At 40.3% G+C, this 22806-nt stretch overlaps 2 protein-coding genes and 1 pseudogene across 4 annotated transcripts; all 3 read left to right on the forward strand.

Moving 5' to 3' along the window:
* The first annotated feature begins 202 nt into the window (after window positions 1-202).
* Window positions 203-7217, forward strand: LOC110154707 (flavin-containing monooxygenase 5-like). Of its 3 annotated transcripts, none has more exons than XM_020918724.2 (11): window positions 203-338; window positions 1944-2093; window positions 2167-2355; window positions 2520-2685; window positions 2880-3022; window positions 4988-5187; window positions 5698-5928; window positions 5994-6115; window positions 6204-6276; window positions 6614-6683; window positions 6792-7217. In XM_020918724.2, the coding sequence occupies exons 2-11, from the start codon at window positions 1959-1961 to the stop codon at window positions 7104-7106; spliced, it is 1644 nt and encodes a 547-aa protein (XP_020774383.1). In that variant the 5' UTR covers window positions 203-338; window positions 1944-1958; the 3' UTR covers window positions 7107-7217. The 3 variants fall into 3 exon arrangements, with proteins under 3 accessions (XP_020774383.1, XP_055021200.1, XP_055021198.1); XM_055165225.1 differs by having other exon boundaries at window positions 6614-6724; window positions 6792-6915; XM_055165223.1 differs by lacking the exon at window positions 1944-2093 and having other exon boundaries at window positions 213-338.
* Window positions 7218-12798: 5581 nt separating this feature from the next.
* On the forward strand, window positions 12799-17416 carry LOC110154865 (flavin-containing monooxygenase 5-like; annotated as a pseudogene).
* Window positions 17417-17717: 301 nt separating this feature from the next.
* Window positions 17718-22236, forward strand: LOC110154692 (flavin-containing monooxygenase 5-like). Its single transcript, XM_020918706.2, has 10 exons — window positions 17718-17856; window positions 18225-18390; window positions 18630-18818; window positions 18923-19088; window positions 19678-19820; window positions 20023-20219; window positions 20413-20560; window positions 20652-20859; window positions 20931-21003; window positions 21441-22236. The coding sequence occupies exons 2-10, from the start codon at window positions 18259-18261 to the stop codon at window positions 21853-21855; spliced, it is 1671 nt and encodes a 556-aa protein (XP_020774365.1). The 5' UTR covers window positions 17718-17856; window positions 18225-18258; the 3' UTR covers window positions 21856-22236.
* Window positions 22237-22806: the final 570 nt, after the last annotated feature.

Raw genomic sequence — 22806 nt, forward strand, 5'->3', positions numbered from 1 at the left:
AGAAAATATAACAGAAAAAAATCAAACACACAGAAATCTAATGCAGTTTATTATTTGGTGGCAACTGTGAATGATCTATTCTCAAACACGTTCCTGCTTCTTGAACAGATTATCAGAATCTGTAGACCGTCTGATTATTACTGGTTATTACAGGTTAGGTTTCCAGGCTACTTTCTCTGCATAGCTGCATCGCTCCATCACAGCGCGTCAGAGTACAAGTAAATGTACACAGTAAATGTTGACCACTTGCCAGGCCGTAGATGTTTTGAGTCAGACGCAGGGTAAAGTCCTTTCAAACCACCCACCCGAAGCTCGGCAGAGTGTCCTTCCTGGTTCAGGTGAGTCTATCGGGGAAATTAAACCACTTGGAGCGAAGATGAAATGACAAACAAACTTGGCCATGGCCTTGTCTTACGAGTCTTCATATCTGTTAAAACGGGAACATGCGTGCACAATAATCTGAACACTCAACACGAGTGACGTTGCAGATTATGCGGGGGAAGTCTTGAGCTTTTACAAATGATCACCTAAGATACAATAATATAGCCTGCACTTACTGTTTTTTAGGAACTACAATTACAACTGAAGCTACAAAATTTTCTCCTTCTCAGCACAACTATGCCTTGTGTGAAATCTTTACGCGTAACTTTACAGTGTAAAGTAACGATCATATGTATATCCCCTTTATAGCTTCAAAAGTAGTGTCTGACCCTTGTGGACAATATGTTATAGTTACAGAGAAATTGTATAATATTTTTTTTTTCCTTTAGGAAATGCTTATGCTCTCAGTAATGATGATGAGAACTTTATAAACTTTTTTTTAGCGCTACCTAACATGGACTCCCATCACTTGATAAATGGGGGAGATTTCAATCTAGTTTTAGACCACAAACACATCACAAAAAGAATCCTTCGTGCCTAAATCTGCTAAAGCTATTCAAACATTTATGAGAAAATACAAATGATATGAGCCATTTCGGGCTAAGTCTCCCAACACAAGAAAATATTCTTTCTTTTCCCCAGCCCACCACTCACACAACCAGCAAAGGGAGAGAGAGTCAAAAATAACCCAAGAGCGTTTGGAGGTTGATAGAGTATATGCCAAAAGTCTCCAACCTATAGCTCGGGAGCTCCCACTAGCTCCCCACCCCATTCTAAGTAGCTCGCCAAAGGACTTCTGAATTACACGTATTGTGCTGAATGACTCAAATTTGATGACATACCATTATAAATGCATCATTTTGATGCCTAAATTTGTGCACTAATAAATGGATAAATGTTGATATTTTATAGACTTCTAACTGTTCCAAATCTACAGGTTTCCTATGCTGAATTTCTTGTGACCATGTAAAGTAATTGCTCTTTGGCTTTTTTTTTTTTTTTTTTTTTTTTTTGTAAAAGTAGCTCACCGGAAGAAACAGGTAGGAGGGGTAGGAGACCCCTGGTATATGCCAACTCTCCTACAGCTGATCTTCATAACAAAAACCTGTCTTTACAAATGGAATTGAATTTACTTTATACAACAATAACTACATTGACACTTGAACTTAAACACAAACATTATGAATATGAGGAAAAGCCTGGCAAATTGTTGACCCAGCAAATTAAAGAAGAAGCTGCATCGATACTAATAATAGAAATATGAACTGATACAGGACAGATTACCACAGATCCTAGTGTAACTAATTAATAATACATTTAAACATTTTTATTCTAAACTTTATTCTTCAGAATCTGAACACAACCCATATATAATAGATTTATTTTAAATATTATTATTCATATTTTTTATCATTTTTATCTATTTCTTTTTTTTTGTCTGAATGATTCAAATGTGCTAAACAAAGTATCTTATTGGAGACAATGCTTTATATATATTTTGTATATCACAAAATTGTAATAAAGAGAGTTAAAAAAAAAAAAAAACATTGTGCTTGTTCTAGTTGCTAAAGAGGTGCATGATGGTCCTGCGGGTGGCAGTGATTGGAGCGGGCAGCTCGGGTTTGGTCTGTATAAAGACCTGTGTTGAGGAGGGGCTAGAGCCTGTCTGCTTTGAGAGCAGTGATGACCTCGGAGGACTGTGGAACTTCAGGGTCAGTGGTAATGCTTTATGTGATATTCATGTATACTATAGACGTATAACATAATTTTTTGTGTGTTCCACAGGAGGCTGCACAGCCCGAGCAGCCCAGTATCTACCGCTCGCTGGTGGTTAACACATCCAAAGAAATGATGTGTTTCAGTGACTTCCCCATGCCCGACCATTATCCCAACTACATGCACCACTCCCTCCTTGTGCAGTACTTCAGACTGTATGCACAGCACTTCAACCTGCTCAAATACATTCACTTCCAGGTAAGTACATATCTGCTGTCACTAACACTGTCTAGTTTTGTATATGTGCATGAAGTAATTTTGTTTTGCTTAAATGTTATGTGATGGTGGTATTTTCTTAAAACAATCTCATATTAAACTCCAAACATACATTTTGTACAAAAGGAAACTACATTGTTTTTAAGACCACGGTGAAGCGAGTAGCGCAGAGAACAGACTTTTCTGTCAGCGGTCAGTGGGATGTGAAGACAGTGAACCAGGACGGAGAGGAAGATCACCATGTTTTTGATGCTGTGATGGTGTGCACCGGAAATTACAATCACCCATACCTGCCCATGTCTGAGTTTACAGGTAAAACAATTGAAGAGTACTGCAGTGGGAAGCTGTAAGATGTGGTACCATTAGTGCATATGTTTTTTATTGTGTTTACAGAATCAAGTAATAGGTTGTGTACTGACAGTCTAACCACATGTATTTATTTATTTTTGTTGTTGTTGTTTCCATCATAAAACGTGATTGTCAGTGGTATGATTTGATCCGTTCAGGCTCTGAGACCTTCACTGGTGAGCACTACCACAGCTGGGAATACAAAGATGCCGAGAGGTACAGAGGGAAGAGGGTTCTCGTGATGGGCATTGGAAATTCAGGCGGTGACATTGCTGTAGAGATCAGCAGATTTGCAGAAAAGGTGATCAAAAATACATAAATCGGGTCTATTTACATACAGTATGGCTTCTGACAGATAACAAGATTGCCACATACTGTATATTGTAGGAGAAATACGACTTAATGTGTTGTAAGATGTGCGTGCTTGAGCATATGGTTTAGCTTTTGAAGAATTACTGAAATTATACATATGTGGGGCACCAGATTCTGACCGAATCAAACTTAACCATAGCGACAAAACAACTTATCACATTTAATCAATCTGAAGGAAACGTTCCCGAAAAAGTGACCTGATGATAACTTTAAGAAAAATCACTGAAACCAGCAAATTCCTTTGTGTGGTTTATTAACAAACAAGAACTAGACACCAGCTTTCAAGTTCTGATTACGTGATTAACAATAAAGCACCGATTTTAACAACGTGAGGTAGTTATAAAAACGGGGTTCAGTTTAGCTCAGTTTTGGCGTTTCGCTAAGTCTCTACTGCACTTGCCTTACGAATAATTGGACGCAATTGTAAGAGGGATGCCAACCCTTATTCACATTCACTGTTCAGAACCAGCCTTACTTGGCGATGTTGGTCTCTGTTGAGGAGGTGATCAGTCTCTCTCACGGAGGTCAATCTCGCGGTCCGTTTGGGATGCGGCGATGGCGGGGTTCGGCGGTGGTCGCACGCACGGGCAGGCAGCGGCGTGATGATGGTACTCGGGCAGACCGGTCCACGCCTCCTTCGGGTCTGGTCCTCTCAGCTCTCGGCAGGTGTGACTCCAGGTCCTCCCAGCTCCTCTGGGTCTTCCCTGGTCCTCTTCGGCAGGTCCAGCGAGGCAAGGCGAAAAGCGAAGAAAAGCGAAAGCGAAGCAATCCGTTTTGCATGTGAGGCTTGGTTTTGGTCAGTGCGCTTGGTGGGCGTTGTTATATGCAAATTTAAGGCAAGCCCGCGTCTGAGCTGAACTGGTCCCCGTACAAATATTATTATTTCTCGAATTCACGTACTTCATATGCCTTCATAACATTTGGTGACAATTCATGCAGGGAAATCAAAGATATATCTGAAAAACACGCAGTGAAGTTACCGTAAACACTAACGCGGGAACATGATATAGATACACACAAGAGACCATGAACACATGAATTAAGCAATGTGACATACTTATTTTGCATTAACATGAGCCTTATATAAAACACAGTTAAAACATTTTTAAGCAGTTGTTAACCAAGATGTGTTTAATCTAGTCTTTCACTAGTCCAAAGGTGGCAACCTCTTCTACCGGGCTTTAACACGGCCCAAGAGTTTGCGCCGGGGAGTCTGGATAGGTTCCTGCTTCTTCAAAGCAAGAATGAGGAAAATCATTATTTGACGGTTGTTATCACTTTAGCAGAGCCATGTTAATCTCCCATTCTGATTCATGTCTCACTTTGCGTGGGGGAAAAGAGATGTGAGAGCACAGAAGATCAATTCTCTTGGGGTTGTAAATACCAAAGGACAGTCAGACAGAACCAACCTCTCTCTTCCTGGATGTGGATTCTGTCAGGGTGGGGGAGCAGGCACTGAACAGGCGCCTTTCCCTACAATATTATTGTTAAAACACCTATAAATGGACAGTTTGTCCTCAGTATTTATGTATTCAAACTCTGAGTGAGTTGAAGTCATAATGATTCTACATATAAGAATAGTGGTGCTTGAAGGAAAAAGTGGTATTTAGAAAAAATACTACTTTTAGAAAAAAAAATTAAAAATATATTATGCATTATTTTGGTGGGTGGTATTACATAGTGTCAATTCATCACACCATGTTGAGCCAAAGCTCAATAGTCTAAGTGTAGCATGAGATATGTATATATCAATATTATCGCTGTGAATTTGTTAAGTTAATAAACATACATCTTTCTTTTGTTGTTACAAAAAAGAGGTTATGCTATGCCTGATTAATTGTTATACTGTGTAAACATTTAATAGTAGAACTGATCTTTTGAGTGGCTTTTCCAGACTTTTCTCAGCACACGTACAGGGGCCTGGGTGATTGGGAGGATGTCAAACAGTGGCCTTCCTTTAGACATGACTGCTATTAACAGGTTTTCCAGCACTCTAACAAGTCTGCTCCCCTCTCGTCTCATCAACTGGATCACAGAGAGAGCATTGAACCATAAATATGACCACAGGCTGTACCGGCTGTGGCCAGAGCACAGGTGAGCTCTTTAAGTGATTATCGTGTTTAGTCATTATCAAGATCCAGTTTAGGTCTTCTTAAAGGTGCACTTTCTGGTAGAGTGTATGCCCCCTTCTTGTCTTCATGGAGACAGGATTGCTTTTTCAGAAATGTCTCACAGAAAAGCATGAAACTTAACGATCTTCAAGGAAATAAGCAGGTGATGCCACCAGGTCAAGTTACAGTAGATTTAGTTTGGAGCAAATGCTCCTCTGCTTTAATAAGCCGTACCTACTGTAATACATGTTTTGGATGCCTGTTTAATTAAACTAGAGCCCATGACTTTGTGTTTTCATGCATTTAACTGCATATAGAAGGCAACTTCCCCTTATATAGCATAGAATTTTTAGTAATCAAAACATTTGTAATTGAATAATGCATGATAGATACAAACAAAAATGTCACTGCACATTAAGACTATATTTAAAATCATGGATATACCTCTAGATATGAGGGATTTAACTTTTAATTATTTATTTATGTTTGTTAGAGTTTTTGACAGAAGAGTATTGATTAATGATGAACTCCCTTACCGAATCCTGCTTGGGGAAGTGGTGATGAAGCCAAACATTAAAGGATTTAACAAGTCTAGAGTTGTATTTGAAAATGATACAGAAGAGGAAATTGACATTGTGATCTTTTGCACTGGGTATATTACAACGTTTGCCTTCTTGCCCCAGTCTCTGTCTCAGGGACCCAAAGGAGAGCTGACTTTGTACAAGTAAGCATAAAACTACCCATTACTAAATGTAACAGCTTAATATAACCAACCCGTTTTTTATTCAGGAGAGTTTTTCCTCCGTCGTTGCAAAAACCTACATTGGTGCTTATGGGTGTTTTCAAAGCGAAAGGGCCCGCCATGCCTGTGGTGGAGATGCAAGCTCGCTGGGCTACAGCAGTTTTCAAAGGTAAAGCAAAAATATTTGAACATTATTGTATTAAAAAATTTATAAAAGAAAGGCACTATATGAAACTATTTTGTAACACTTTCTCTAGGTTTGGATCACCTTCCTTCCAAAGACAAAATGTCAAGTGTTATTGAAACAGAAAGAAAGATAAGCATGAAAAGGTGACTATATCAAATATGTCAGTTCCATAAATATGTTTTTTTTACTTTACTAATAAGTATAAAAATAATTGCAAAAACGTTAACAAGACACAAGTTTTATAAAATATAGCATACTTACATACAGCTTTAATGCTGAATACAGTACTGAGTCCCCTTCTTCTGTTGTGACACAATAGATTCAAGAAGAGTACACATCAGTAGAGGTTGTTTACATATAAGTAGTTTACAGACAGATTCATTATAACAGAGAATATTTATTCACAATCATTATAGCAGAGAATATGAAAATGTGGTGCTGTATTACTGACACCAGCCTTTATGCTTCGTCTTGTCTCAGGTTTCCATGCCCACTTCAGGCTGCTGAACAGGTGGACTATATCCCTTATCTGGATTTTTTGGCTAAGAAGGTGAATCGAGTTCTGCTCAATTTGCTAAGTATCACATATTGGTATAGTTATACTCTGGTGTATCTTACAGTAATTCAAATCATGACAATGACTGATTTCCCCGAACAGGTAGGGGTAAAACCTGACTTCTTGGGCCTACTTCTAAGAGACCCTGTGCTGTGGGTGAAGGTCTTCTTTGGTCCCTGCACACCATACCAGTTTCGCCTGAGTGGTCCAGGACAATGGTCGGGGGCGCGCCAGGCTATCCTCTCACAGTGGGGCCGCGTGGAACAACCCTTTAACACCAGAGAGATCCCAGAGCCAGACAGAAGGGCCTCCACATGGTCATCAGTCTGGCTATTAGCATTGGGAGGGAGTGTGTTTATGGCTGCTTTTGTGCGTAACAATATTAAAGGCAATACCTTGCCATGGTTTAAATTTTAATAGTTTAGATAGTTTAGCTTCCATATACATGAAACTATGGCCCTGGTTATAAACAAATGTAGAGATGTAATAAAATGGCTTGCCTATTCTCTTGCAATGTTCTGTGTTTTTTACAGTCAGTGGTTTAATGGTTTAAACAAGCACTATCCAGATATCAAATCAAATCAGCAAGTATTTTTCCCCCACCTTCATTAAAATGTTTTAGGTTTATAGATTTTGCAATGGTAATTGATGTACTGCAATAACTTCTATCTTAAAGCAAAATGTGTTTTTTCTGATCCAAAAAAAAGAAAGATAAAAGAACTAAACATGCCCTGACCCCAAATGCCCCCATGTTATGTACGAGTGTTTTTTCTGTTATCCAGTCTTCAGCTTAAAAAGCAGCATGTCCAGCATGGGCACTTTTACATGTGCCCGCTGAACTTCTGCTCAAGTTAAAACAGGTTCTCTTTTAATCTTGTTAATGTTGAACAAGATAGAAATTAGAAAGATATACTGCACACAAGCTAATTTGTTGAGCTCTTGCAAAGAGTTCTGACCTTTGACTTTGAATGAACAAAATATCAGGCAAAGGGGACAGTTAATGAGTTACAGATGACTATTTTATATTTTTCTCAAAATTAGAAATGACTGCCACATAATTATAATATATTACAAATACATAAAACATCAATCAGTATCTATTATAAGAATATAATGTAAGAAGCTTGAACCCAAAGAAAAAAAATACTACATTTAAATGTCCTATATTGCACAAAACTGACACTTGTGAGCTTGTTACCTGTTATTACCTCTGCAAAAACAGACCCGGACTTCTGTTTTTTTTTCATTCATACATGTTTGAGTAACCCTTATTATAGTCTGTCTACATGCTCAAAATGCTATGTTCCACCTTGTGATGTCATGAAGCAGTAGAATTTAGTTAGTTAGTTAATGTCATGTTATGAGGCAAGCATAAGACTGAGTTGTTCTCGAAACGTGTTTATTACAACGTTAGTACAACTCAACAGGAGCGCACACTTGAACTCACTTATCCAACTTAACAATAACGTATGCCCTTTAGTGGTAATCTTTGCTATATACAGTAGCCGCAATAGGACAAACCTCACAACATCTTCCCCCTTGAAAAACAAAACAAACAAACAAACAAAAAACACTGCCCTTTTAGCAGTACTAGGCTTTAGCTGAATGTTCAGATAATCAAATGGTGTACTAAATACACAAACAAAATATACATTTTGGTAACATAAACCATAAATGTTTTCCTTACATATATATATTTTTTCCAAAAATTAACAATAATCAATATAGAACAGTGCAGGACATCATTGGGGTAGACTGCCCTCAGTCCTGAAAGGGGTTATTTTGCCATTTTAACATCAGTCTCTGAATCGAAGAGGCACTTTTATCTCTCGGCCCCTTGAGGTCATCAGCACAGGAGTGACAGGTTGTATGGGAGGCCCTTGGGGAGGACCTGCCAGTGGCTGGCTTGTCGGAGGATCTGGAGAAGCTGCCACTGCTGTAGCGGGGAACACATCCTGCTGTGATGTGGTGGTGTCATCACTTTGTTGTTCGGAATTCTCTGCTGTCCCAGGAACAGCCTGAAGATGACGTCTGTTGCGACGGGCCACCTTTCCATTGGACATTTCCACGAGGTAGGATCTTGGCTCTTTGGATTTACTGATGACTTTAGCAGGAGTTGTCCATCCCTTTTCTCCATCAATCTTCACTCTAACACTTTGTCCAGGGTGAAGTTCAGAGAGTGGTCGAGCTGAATGTCTGCGGTTGTAGAAGAATTTGTAAGAGTCTTTAGCAGCATGTCCTTCAGGAGGACTTGGTCTGGATTAATTGGATGTGGCAGTAGTGTCTTTTCAAGTACAGGGACAGTGGTTCGGATTTGTCTCCCGGTCACGAGCTGTGCAGGACTAGCACCAGTTGCTGCGATTGGAGTGGAGCGGTAACTCATAAGTGCTAAGCAAGGGTCGGGCTGTTTGAGTATGTACTTGGCAGTTTGTACCGCTCTCTCAGCAGCTCCATTGGACTGTGGATAATGAGGGCTGGAGGTTATGTGAGAAAACCCATACGTCTGTCTGAAGTCTTGGAACTCTGCAGATGTGAACTGTGTTGCGTTGTCACTGACCAGTTCTAGCGGAATACCCCATCTCACAAAAATGTGCTTTAGCTTGTTGATCACTTGTCTGCTGGTAGTAGTGGTGAGAGAAGCAATCTCAATGTCTCTAGAAAAATAGTCAACAGTGACAAGATAACTTTTGCCCTCCAACTCAAACAGATCCACTGCAATTCTCTGCCACGGACCAGTGGGCAGTGGAGTTGTAACCAGCGGTTCACGTCTCTGTGCAGGTTTGTGTTCTCTGCAGAAGTTACATGTCCTCACTTTGCTTGTGATTTGTGCTCCAGTCTTTGGCCACCACACTGTGAGCTTAGCTCGCTCCCGGCACTTAGTGAGGCCCTGGTGACCTACGTGCAGCTGGTCCAGGACACCGGATCTGAGAGCCTTAGGGACCATGATGCGATCCTGATACAGCACCAGGCCTTCAGACTCTGACAGATGGTGTCTGGCTGTGTAGTATCCATGCATAGGTGAGCTCTCAGTCAGTTTGTAAACGAACATTTCCCATACCTTGGATGTAGCGGGCGAAACGTTTGCAGGCCCAGACCGATGCTAAACACTCCTTTTCGATCTGTGAATATCTTTTCTCTGCGTCTGTGAGAGTGCGAGATGAAAAGGCGACTGGGCGCAACTCTCCATCATGGTCTTGTAACAGTGCAGCACCCAGCCCATAGCTGCTGGCGGTCTGCTTGCATCATAGTAACATAGAGCTGGTGCCGCCACGAGCATTGCCTTTGCTTTATTAAAGGCTCGGTCCTGAGGCTCACCCCAAACCCATGCAGTCTCTTTCTAAGCAGATTGGTTAACGGGTGCAAAACAGTGGACAGGCCTGGCAGAAACTTCCCCACATAGTTTACAAGTCCAAGCACCTGTCTCAACTGTTCCATATTTGACGGGTTGGGCATCTTAGTAACAGCCTCCACTTTTGTCTCATCAGGTTTCAAACCGTCCGCACTAATGATGTGTCCGAAAAACTGCAGCTCTGTTTTCCCAAAGTGACACTTGGCCCTATTGAGCTTGAGACCAGATGTTTTGACTGTGTGCAACACTGCACTCAGATGTCGATTATGCTCTTCTTTAGTAGATCCAAACACAAGGATATCATCCATAACAACGACTGTCCCATCCAGGCCTTTTAACAGGTCACTCATCAGTCGCTGGAAAATCTCAGGCGCTGATGTGATGCCAAATGGCAGACGCTTAAAACAAAACCTTCCCATAGGAGTGATGAACGTGGTCAGTTTTTGACAACTTGGGTCCAGCGGGATCTGCCAGAACCCGCTGAAAACCTTTGCTCCGGCAAGCTTGGGTGTTATGTCGTCCAGTGTGGGTAGGATGTAGCGTTCGCACTTAACTCCTTTGTTCAAGCGTTTCAAGTCCACACACACTCTGACCTGGTCCTTGTTGCGTTTTGGTGTGGGCACCATTGGTGCACACCAGTCAGTTGGCTCGGTAACTTCTTCAGTAATCCCGAGATTTAACATGCGTTGTAGCTCTTTCTCAACTTTTGGAAGAAGTGGAAAGGGGACTCTGCATGGTGTGCTGACACTGTATGGGACTGCATCTTCAGTCAGCTCTATTTTAACAGGCTCAGAGTTCAGCAGTCCTATTTCCCCAAACACATAGCCAGTGGACTCACTTTTGACTTGACTGACTGTCATTACTAGTCCCATGCGCTTTGACACAGTCTTGCCTAGCAAATTACTGGCATATTGTCCTTTGATAACTGTGATCCAATGCTGATATTTCTGATCTTTGTATGTGGTAGTGGCAAGGAATTTACCGGCACATTTGACTCTCCCACCTGGGCTGTACACAGTTGGTGTGGATTGGATCAGTTTGGGCTTGTGCTGGAGCTTTTTGAAAGTCTCTTGTGTCATAACAGTAGTGTCTGCGCCAGTGTCGATTTTAAAATCCACCAGGTAGCTCAACGTCCCAGTCAGTGTCTGCGTTTGACTCCTTGATGACTGTTGGCTTTGACTTTGCTGCTCCCAGGAAAAGCTCTCCAATGAAAAATGAATCCTCATCTGAATCCATTACAGCCTCAGCTCTGACCTCTTTTAGCATTTTAGTTTTGCCACCTCGAAATGTCCCAGTTTATTACATTTCCTGCATCTTTTATTGTGGGCAAGGCAATTTTCTCTTTTACCATGCATTCTGTTACATCTTTGACAGTTCTGCTTACTTTCACAGTATTTCTGCCCGTGCGCCTGTGTTCGCGGTTTGTCATTGCTCCTTCTTGCGTAATTGTAATGTTTTTGCTTCACCTCATTCACGGTTGTCTCCAGGTGCTCTGCGCTTTGCTGCTTTACCTGCTCGCTAGCTGGACGGCTCTCTCCAGGGTCAAATCCGCCTCCAGTTGCAGTTTTTGTGAGACCTCCTTGTCCACTAATCCAATGACGATGCGGTCTCGGATCTGCTCGTCTTTGCTAGCGCTGAACTCGCAGTGCTGCGCGAGCTCATAGAGGCTCCGCACGAAAGCCTCCACTGTCTCCCCGGCCCTTTGGCTCCGCTTGTGGAAACAGGCGCGATTGTGGATAACGTTTCTTTTAGGGAGGACAAAGTGCTCGTCAAACTTTCCCATCACAAGAGTTAAAGTCATATTCTGGATGTGGCCTCTCCTCCGTAGCAGCAGGAAACTCAAATGATCCATAGATTGGCTCTGAATCTTTCCCCATTGACTACAGAAGCGAGTTCACCTGCACCTCGCCGTCCTCTCTGTCGAGTTTTGACGCGACTCTGAACCGGGAGAACCGTTGGCGCCATGACGGCCACTCTGCCGGTTGTGTAAAATCAAAAGGCTCCGGAGGTCCAAACTTAGCCATTTCTTCTTCAATGTAGGCGTGAAGTCTTCAATTCTGACACCATGTCATGTTATGAGGCAAGCATAAGACTGAGTTGTTCTCGAAACGTGTTTATTACAACGTTAGTACAACTCAACAGGAGCGCACACTTGAACTCACTTATCCAACTTAACTATAACGTATGCCCTCTAGTGGTAGTCTTCGCCATATACGGTAGCCGCAATAGGACAAACCTCACAACAGTTAGTTAACAGCTACATTTTGCCTTTGGTTCAGTAGAGATGGGAGTTTAAAAAACACCATGGAACACTTCCTGTATAACCACATGACATCACAAGGTGGTCTGTTCCACCACGTTTCCATCTGAGAGAACAACTCAGCCTAAATATGCAGAGTTAGTGTGTTAAACTCTGAAAGGAATTAAGCTAAACTAAATTTCAGGTATGTTTTTAATGAGGAGACAACATTGTAACACAGATATGAGCCCTTTAACCAACTTTTATTAAAAATGTACTACATAAAATGAATATTCACTTAATTAGACTGTTGATAAAACAGACATTAAAACATTATCTGTAAAGACTAGACCATCTGGAATTAGATTTACTACTGACCACAGTATTTTTCCTGAGTTGCATACACCAGAGTGATCTGGAATGAACTCTGGTCCAGGGACATTCCTCTCCTGTGCTCTTCTCTTTCTCACACCTGGAATTCATTAAACCAGCTCAGTTAGTTCAGCCTGCTCCTAGTGAACCCCACATCCTGGATTTAAGATTCACTCAAGTCACTCATTGATTTGGAGCATTCAAGTTTGTGAACATCTTTTGTCTGCTCTGCTCACTATTGTGGCGTATCTGATCTAGGATAAGGGGCACAGGGATATAAGTGAGTAGACTCTATAAAATTGGGTGATGAGTGTGGAGAGATACATTCAGTTCATTGACTGGTAGTGGTGGGTGTGCTATTGTAGTTTATATTCACTGTTCAGTTTTTATAATCCCCTATAACCCATACAAACAAATGGCTAGACTAGAAGCTGAGACTTTAGTTTCGTCTTCTGTTTGATCTGCTCTAGTTATAAATGGTAATAAACTATGAGCAGAGTAAAAGCAGATTTTAAATTTTTTTGTGGGTAAATAGGTAAAACTGCTGTTTGAAGGATGGTCTGATAGATGGTAGACTGAGCATGTCAATGGTCTTGACAAATCCCTTTTTAAAGCTGAAGTCCAAATCAATCACTAAAATGAGATTTACAGATATTATACAGTGTTGGTTCATTGCTTTGACTGAAAATAAGTGAGTCACAGCTTTCCCTTTATGTGTTAGGTGCTCAGGAGCTTAACTGTTCCCTTGTATGATATATGGTTGACAAAAAGGAATGAAGAAAAATTCAAAAGGCACACAGTAGCACACGGTTCTCTTTTTATTACGATAAAGTTTCAAATTCACTAAACAAGATGACTGATAAAAAAACAAAGATTAGATTGTCTGGAATTAAAACCTCTATAGTGACAACAATATTCTTATTCCAGCATGGTTCAGCGTGTAGCAGTGATCGGCGCTGGCCTCTCTGGGCTGAGCTGTATCAAAACCTGTCTGGAGGAGGGACTGCAGCCCACCTGTTTTGAGAGAGCAGCCAGGATATTGGAGGGGTCTGGAGATACAAGGTGAGCTGTGTCTTTTTTTTAAAAATTCATGTTTCAGTTTCAGTTTGAAGTAACAATAGTAAGAGTACAGGTTAGTGAGCCTACTTGGTTGTCCATGTTTGGAGTTGGAGAGAAACCTGTTTAGGTTGGGTCATCAAAATCCTATCCTGTATAATATTGTTATTGAAGGCAACGCAAGGCAAGTTTATTTGTGTAAGTGCTTTTATAGAAAAAAGATCATTATCACTAATGAGTGCAGTTAAAATTCTTCAGGCACAGCTATGCACAGCTGACCAGAACCATTTTAGCCTGGATTTAAACATTGTCAGAGCAGAGGCCTGTCTCATCTTCAGAAAGACTGTTCGAGATTTTGAACTGCATAACACTGAAATGCAGACCCCCTATGTTTAGTCCTGACTCTTGGCACCAGCAGGTGGCCGGTCTTTTAGTCCCTCAGAGTGTTAAATGGTACACATGGTACAAATAAGTCAGATATGTACTTGGTGTACTTTGGTGTCTCAAAAACATTTTACATGGTGTAAACGTTTTAAATCCTACATGGCTCTCTATAACATTTAATCCATAAATTTGTCAAATTCCAGGAGCAGCCTGAGCCGGGCAAGGCCAACATCTACCAGTCTGTGGTGGTTAACAGCTCCAAAGAGATGATGGCATACAGTGACTTCCCTCCTCCAGCAGAACTGCCCAATAACATGCACCATTCTGAGGTCCTGGGTTACCTCCGTCTCTATGCCGACCACTTCAAACTCCTGCCGCACATACAGTTTAAGGTTTGGGATGGGATGGTTTTGGTCTTAATTAATTAAGTTAATTAGTTACTTTTTAATCTGGTTGTTTTAATGCTGCAATCACATTGTCAGACTACAGTGCAAAAAGTGAGACAGACTGCAGATTTTGCATTGACCGGACAATGGGAGGTGTACACAGAGAAACAAAATGGACAGAAGGACACCCATGTTTTTGATGCAGTGATGGTTTGCACTGGACACTTCACACATCCTCGTCTTCCTCTGAAAGACTTCCCAGGTGTGAGCATTTATATAGTCATAATTTTGAACAAAGCTATGGTATCCGTAATAATAAGATTTTGTTCATTTTAGGTATTGAAAATTTTGAGGGCAGATATTTCCACAGCTGGGAATACAGGAATGCACAAGGTATGGAGGGGAAAAGAGTGGTGGTAATCGGGATTGGGAATTCTGGGGCTGACATTGCTGTGGACATCAGTAGAGTTGCGGAAAAGGTAACCAATTGAAACCTAAGGCATTTTACTTTACTTAACAAAAATTATATATGTAAATATGACATAATGTCACTAGTTTGTAAAGCCAAGACCCAATTCTAGATAGAGCTATATCTACAGCTATATAATAAAATAAAGCTATCCACATCAGTATATAATTCTCATCATTCTAACCACAGAATATACAGTATAATGCAATGAATAAGTTTGTTCTGTGTACAGGTGTATCTCAGTACCAGGAATGGTACATGGGTAGCGAGTAGAGTGGGACCAGGGGGGTTTCCCTTTGACATTACCATTTCCCGCATGGACCAGTTTTGGGGGACTTATTTTCCATCCTGGTCCAACAAGAATGTAGAGAAGGCACTGAATGAGCATTTTGATCACACTTTATATGGTCTCCAGCCAGCGCACAAGTAAATCATTTTTATATAGTATATCAACCATATACATGTAATCTCTTCATTAAATGCAAATAATATCATGTTGCAGTTTTTTTGCACGGATACCTGTGGTGAATGATGAGCTCCCAGCACGGATCATTTCAGGAAGAGTACGGATCAAACCAAATGTCAAAGAGTTTTCTGGCTCCAGTGTTTTCTTTGATGATGGCACCGTCATGGACAAGGTATTTTAGCTATAGGAGGTTCTAGGTTTAAGTCAGCTCTGTGAGTAAGTGGGCCAAGGGTGTACCAAATCATTGACCATGTACAAACAATATAAAATACTGACATGGACACTAGAAGAAATGTTTTCTATTTTAAACAATAAAGTGTTAATTTTGCCCTTGCAGTGTCTAAAAGTAAATAGATTTATTTGTCTAAATTAATTCTTTTATAACTTGTGAGAATTGCTTTGTGTAAAAATGTGTCATAGAATGGCAGGATGTTTATTTTAACTCAGGCCCAGGTCACATTTGACATGTGACTGAGGAGTGAGTGTGAGTCTTTACAGTATATCTTGTCTACTTTGAGGTGGATGTGGTGATCTTCGCCACTGGGTACGACTACAACTTTCCCTTCCTGCCTCAAGAGCTACAGAAAAAAACTGGCTACAGGCTGCGTCTCTACAAACAAATGATTCCTCCATCACTGGCCCATCCCACTCTGGCTGTGGTCGGCCTCATAAACGCACTAGGAGCGGTCAATTGCTTGTCCGAGATGCAGGGGCGCTGGGCTACAAGGGTCTTCAAAGGTAGATTACATATAAATGATATGGCTCTGTAGAGTGTTAAAAATGCTGAATGTCTCCATTTGTTTAATTTTGACATTTCTCTTTGTGTCTTTTACAGGCATCATAAAGCTACCTTCAGAAGAAACAATGAACAGAGAAATAGAAAAGGAGACAGAAATCATGCACAAGTGGTAGGCAAAATTATTTTACTTGTTAAAGGGATTTGTTTTTAGGTAGAGAGCCTATTGCCTTCTTTTTTCCCATGAAAATGTTGTTTTATCTGGAATGCTCCACAAAATAAAACACCTGAAATTGAATAAATGAAAGATGGACCTACTGGATAACACTGAAAATTCCCTGCAAAGTAGTTGTCTTATGAAAATGTGATAATCAGGTGATGGACCCGCCACAAGAAAATGTCATTTTACATATTGCACCTATTAAGTTAAAAAAATAAAATAAATACATTGCACATTGCATAAAGTGTTGATTCAACAAATCTCTTCTAACTCTGTCTGTGGTATTTGCCTGTAGCCTTCTATAATGTGCGGTAACAGTTAGTGTTACAAATGTGTATATAACAAATCCAAATGTTTTAATGCAGTTCTCTGTCTGTAGGTTTTCCTGCTCAGAGCACAATCCTCTTCAGCTCTTCTACATTCCTTACATGGATTATTTGGCTAAGCAGGTGGGGGTATTTCCCAACTTGCTGTGGCTCTTCCTCACTGACCCTCGCCTGGCTGTGCAGGTCCTCTTTGGCCCCTGTACCTCTTACCAGTACCGCCTGACCGGGCCAGGGCGGTGGAGTGGAGCACGCCAGGCCATCCTCACTCAATGGGACCGTGTGTATCAGCCCTTCAAAACCAGAGTGGTGCCGAAGCCGGAGAGAAAACCCAAGTCCAAACTAAAATTCACTGTCATACTGTCAGGAACTGCACTCATGTTTTACTTACTGTACAAATGACAACTTTTGCCAAAAGTTTCATTGATAACATTGTAATATTTGTACTTGTATTTGTATAAAATTGTTTCATCTACACCTATAATTAATTTTTCAACTACTACAACTTTTAAACATTTTAATCACAGCTATAATACTTTAATAGAGTAGACAATCAAAGTCAGCAATTTATCCAAAAATAAAACATGTACTCTGACTATGGTTTCAATATTTTTAAGAGGAGGTCTTGCTTCTAAGCTCCAGCAGATGGCGATTTTGTAATATTTTGGCAATTCCAGCGGAACGGATGGAATGATTTACACTGATTGCGTAATAAAATGTTTCAACAACAAAATAATAAAGTTTTGTTGGGTCTGTATTGGATATTTTTTGCAAACAACAATGAAACAAAGTCTTTTGGCAAATAGACAATACAACAATTAGAGAGATAAATAGTTTGGCTTTTGAGTCCATTTAGTAAGTTCATATTATATTGCTTATGTGTTTCTTGATTTAGCAATAGGCTTTTTTTTTAAACACGATTGGACACTTATCATACTTTATTTGAATTTGTTCCAGATCTATCATGATATCTGGGTATACAACCGTGCCCAGCGTGGTTTTCAATCAAGATACTGTTTACTTTTCCTCTGTGCTTGTCCTCTTCCGTGGACTCAAGGGTCAATCCAGGCTGTTCCAGAGCACGTACTCCTCCACTCCGCCCATCGTATTTATGCTTCTTCAAGTCGGTCAGTGTTCTTTTTACACCGCTCTGGAAGACACCACTGGGTAAGTTTTCTGAAACGCAGTGACTGCATACTATATATGTGTTTTTAAGTGTATCCTACCTCAGACACAGCGCCTGTAGCCTAACCGACGCAACTGTTGCCTTTCTTGCACTGGGCGAACCCACAGGCGGACATAGCCTTTTTCACTGAAGTTGAACATCTGCGTTTTGTCGTTTGCAAAGAGCCTTCTGCAAAGCTGCTTAACTACCAACAGACCAATGCGTAATTTTAACATAACATGTGTAAACTTGTCTCTAAAGTGCATAAAAAGACAACAAAAAAACTCCCCCCTTTTCATTACGTCACTCTGATAAACATATAGAGTAAAAGTCGCTGAGGGGGGTTGATGTGGTATCTGTCTTGTTGCAGTCAAAATAAATAAGAACTCAAAAGGAAAGTGAACATGAGTCGTCGCGTGGCTATCGTTGGAGCGGGTGCCTCGGGTCTGACCTCCATCAAGTGCTGCCTGGACGAGGGTCTGGAGCCGGTGTGCTTCGAGAGCAGCGATGACATCGGGGGACTGTGGAGGTACAAGGTGGGCTCCTCATAATAAGACTTAGTGCATACATGAACTGCATGTAACTGAACAATAAGTACTGTCGTTGTGTCTTTGGGTATGACAACTCAATTCACCAACCTTTTATAAGAAAGAATGAGATTGTTGATGGTACTCAGCAACTACACTTCTGGCCTCCTACACCTGGCCAGCTGTGTATACCAAGTGTATATCTAAAAGACTAATAGCATCATTATTACTTATTTACTATGTTACAGGAGAACCCAGAGCCGGACAGGGCAAGCATCTATCATTCTCTTATCATCAACACATCCAAAGAGATGATGTGTTTCAGTGACTTTCCCATTCCTGGACACTATCCAAACTTCATGCACAACTGTTTTATAATGGACTACTTCCGGTTATATGCCAACAACTTCAACCTCCTCAAATACATCCGCCTGCAGGTTTTGCACATATCTTTATTTAAAAACAACAAATGAAAAGGACATGTTTTAGTAAAGAAATAACATGGAATATATTTAATGTGCTCTGTCTTTTCTATATTTAGACCAAAGTGTTGCACATAAAACAGCGGTCAGACTTCTCTCGCACAGGCCAGTGGGAGGTAGAGACAGAAAACAAAGAGGGCAAAAAGGAGAGGCACATTTTTGATGCTGTGATGATCTGCATTGGACACCACTGCCAGCCCAATTTGCCTCTTCATGACTTCCCAGGTACAGCTCAGCTATAAAATCAAGATATCAATTAATTTGCCCATTTGTCATTTGTTTGCCCAAGTTTGGAGTGCGGTGTTGATAATAAATTAAAATTATTAAACATTAATCAGAGTATAGATAATACTGTTTGATTAAAAGTAATTAATAACTTAAGGGCATTTTAAGAGATAATGCTGTAGACTGTGGTCTATTATCCCGATATCCTGAGCCAACACAAATAATATTTTCTCAATTACTTCTGTATTCATGTTGCGTAAGTATCTCTGGTAAATGATTAATTCTCATCATCCAATTGCCACCTTAGACAATATATAGCGAAAGTACACTTGCTAATGGACTAAGACTTGGATATGCATCTATGCAGGTGAACAGAAGTAGGATATTAATCGTTAAATTGAGGCTAAGCAAAAATAAACTGCTGAACTTGGTTAGAATATGGTAAACCTGAACTAAACCAGATCTGAACAATGAATAAATCCAGAACTAGAATCAGTATGGCCTGGAAGGAGCCCATATACCACCAGAGGTAACCAAACACCTCTTTTGTAACATCGGTGTCTCACAATATTTTGATCAAATTTTTCAGGGATTGATACCTTTACTGGAAAGTATTTTCACAGCCGAGACTACAAGACTCCTGAGGTTTGGAGGAATAAGAAGGTTGTGGTGATTGGAATAGGAAACTCTGGAGGAGACATTGCTGTGGAGTTGAGCCGATTTGCAAAGCAGGTACACATCACTGTTGGCATATTTATCCATGACAGTATGTAAGCTACACATTATACTATGAAGTAGGAAAAACATTTGTATGCATGTTATTTTAATTTGGACCAAATATTTACTTGCAGCTGATGTAAATAAATATTCAACACAACTGAATATTTCAGTTTAAAAGTTCAAATTTATTACTGTGTATCATCTTTTGGAACAGGTTTACTTGAGCACTCGAAGAGGAGCTTGGATATTGAATCGAGTTGGACACCAGGGCATGCCTTTAGATTTATATTTTAACCGTGTCGTACGTTTCATTCGGACCTTGCTTCCTTTCGGAATGTTCTGCACTCTGGGCGAAAACCAACTGGACCAAAGATTCAACCATAGTCTGTACAACCTCAGACCCAAACACAGGTGGAGGCCGCTTCTCCCTCTTTGGTTTTAACGTAGCCTTAGATGTGATCGCTTGCATTGTGGATTTTACTCCCTTGTATGACTTGTAGGGAAACATAATTGTTGTTCATTAATGAAGATTTTTTGATGTACATACTTCACAAAATTGAAGGACTTTTATTGTGAAATACTTACCCTTTATTATTTGTTTCAGGCTGTTGAGTCAACATCCCACAGTGAATGATGACCTGCCCAATCGCATTCTTGCCGGAATGATCCAGGTAAAACCCAACATCCGGAGGCTTCAAGGCTCCAGTGTTGAGTTTGAGGATGGAAGTGTTGTCGAAGATATTGATCTTGTGGTACATACACTTTTATGCTTATCACCATTTGTTTATTCTGAAGTGATCTTCAAATGAATAATATGACCACACAAATATCTTATTCTTCTAGGTTTTTGCTACTGGTTATAAGTTCTCCTATCCATTCCTTGCATCCCAAGTTGTTTCAGTGTCCAATAATAAAGCGTCTTTGTTCAAGTATGTGTTTCCACCTGAGTTGGACAAACCCACTCTGGCCATCATTGGTCTAGTGCAACCTCTGGGGGCCATCATGCCCATCTCTGAGATGCAGGCCAGATGGGCCACACGGGTTTTCAAAGGTGACTAATTGTTATAGATTTATTAGAATTGTTGTCAACTGCGATATTTATAAACTTGAATTATGCTTCAGGTCTTGTCAAGCTGCCTTCAACTTGTGTCATGCAAAGAGACATCAGATGCAAGGAGGAGACAATGGCTAAAAGGTAAAGTGAGATAGAAAAAACAACAGTACAAAATAAAGAGATTTTAGGCCTGTTTCTAATGTGTATGCTTTCACATTTAGAAAAAAAAAGGTGTTAATTTAGTAATAAATGAATAATAATAATAAATAATACAATTTCCATAGATATTCACTTCAAGTGTCTCCAAGAACCCTTGCCAGCACGGTGTTTGCATAGCAGGCAGAGAGTGCAGTTTAAGTTACAACACAAAAGCATAAACCATACTACACTTAAGCTATATTTTAAATATATATAAATATCTTCTTATTAGTCTATTTTTTTATATGTATGTTATTCTATCAAATGCTTCACCATCATATTTTATCACACCAATGCTTTCTTCACAACAGAATACACAAAATCAATCCAGACTTAAGGTTGTGATAAAATCTATAACTTGTGGTAAATCTGTTTTACAGGTATGTTGCCAGTCAGCGGCACACCATCCAGGTTGACTACATTGACTACATGGATGAAATTGCAAAGCAATTCGGTGTGACTCCAAACTTCTTAAAGTTGATGGTGACCGACCCCAGGCTCTGGTCCAAAATAACGTTTGGTCCTGCCACTCCATACCAGTACCGCCTGAGGGGACCGGGGAAATGGGCGGGGGCACGGCAGGCCATCCTGACCCAGTGGGATAGGGTTGCTGAGCCCATGCAGACCCGGCCATGCAATGATCCCAACCCTGAATCACAGAGGGCGTGGTGGCCCTTCATTTTGACGGTTGCCATGGGATGGGTTGTGTATGTTAACTGGAGCAGCATATTACCTCTGGTGCAGGATCCCAGTGCACTGTCTGACAAGATAAAATGTTTCTTATTCAGACAATAAAATAGCCTTGACATTGTTCCATGCCAGTTTTATATGGAACATCTATTTTGTTCTTTTGCTCTATTTAGCTTATAACATTAGCAACAAATGCAGAAATTAATACTAATATTTGATTACCAAACTTAAGCTACAGTATATCCAGTCCTGGTGCATGTCGACTGTAGGCTATTAGCAGATGTTATTTTGTTTTTAAACTATAGCCAATTTCAATTTGTCAATTAAGCCTTAACAGTTTTTGCGCATATTCCATTTTTGTTTTGGATGAAAACTTTGCTGAGCTTTACCCCAATTGCTTTTGATGTTTGATTTTGAAGTTGTCGTGACTACATACGGGTTTAGGGCTGTGTATTGCCAAATACCTCATGGGGGTATACAGGGGCCGCAATATGATACATATCCCGAAACTCCGGTTGTTAAATTTGACTAAATCAATATTTTTATTGTGTACGTAGAATTACAAAATGCATTGGAATTTTGCATCCACAGTGCCCTTAATATCAGAACACCATTGTCCTTTGAATAAGTCACCTTCTCAGCAGGTAGGTAGTTACAGATCAGTCAATTTATAATGGATGTATATTTTAAAAGTATTACAAATCACAATACGCTTTTCTGTATCACTACACATATTGATATTTTGAGCACAGTCCTAAGAAGGGTATGATGTAAAAGCATTAGTTGCTGTTGTTTTGGACTTCCTACAACCTGCTTTTGACTAATAAATGCTTTATCATTATTGCTCATTACCTCTGCTGCAGGATCCTAGTGCACTATCTGACAAGATAAAATGTTTCTTATTCAGACAATGAAATAGCCTTGACTTTGCTCCATGCAAGTTTTACATAAACTTTAGATACAGTATATCCAGTGCTGGTGCATGTGTGCCATAGGCTATTAGCAGATGTTATTTTGTTTTTTAAACTTAAGCTAATTTGGATTTGTCAATTAAGC

Source organism: Boleophthalmus pectinirostris, unplaced genomic scaffold (assembly GCF_026225935.1).
Source record: "Boleophthalmus pectinirostris isolate CB_2022bp ecotype Guang Dong unplaced genomic scaffold, ASM2622593v1 HiC_scaffold_7, whole genome shotgun sequence".
Lineage (NCBI taxonomy): Eukaryota > Metazoa > Chordata > Actinopteri > Gobiiformes > Gobiidae > Boleophthalmus > Boleophthalmus pectinirostris.

What these genes read in the sequence shown, in the direction of transcription:
- LOC110154692 (XM_020918706.2), top strand. Translation starts at nt 18,259, where the DNA reads ATGAGTCGTCGCGTGGCTATCGTTGGAGCGGGTGCCTCGGGTCTGACC. An exon ending in GGGGACTGTGGAGGTACAAG is followed by an intron (nt 18,391 to 18,629) that starts GTGGGCTCCTCA and finishes ACTATGTTACAG; the next exon opens with GAGAACCCAGAGCCGGACAG. An exon ending in GGCCACACGGGTTTTCAAAG is followed by an intron (nt 20,860 to 20,930) that starts GTGACTAATTGT and finishes ATTATGCTTCAG; the next exon opens with GTCTTGTCAAGCTGCCTTCA.
- LOC110154707 (XM_020918724.2), top strand. Translation starts at nt 1,959, where the DNA reads ATGATGGTCCTGCGGGTGGCAGTGATTGGAGCGGGCAGCTCGGGTTTG. An exon ending in GGAGAGCTGACTTTGTACAA is followed by an intron (nt 5,929 to 5,993) that starts GTAAGCATAAAA and finishes TTTTTTATTCAG; the next exon opens with GAGAGTTTTTCCTCCGTCGT. An exon ending in GGCTACAGCAGTTTTCAAAG is followed by an intron (nt 6,116 to 6,203) that starts GTAAAGCAAAAA and finishes CACTTTCTCTAG; the next exon opens with GTTTGGATCACCTTCCTTCC.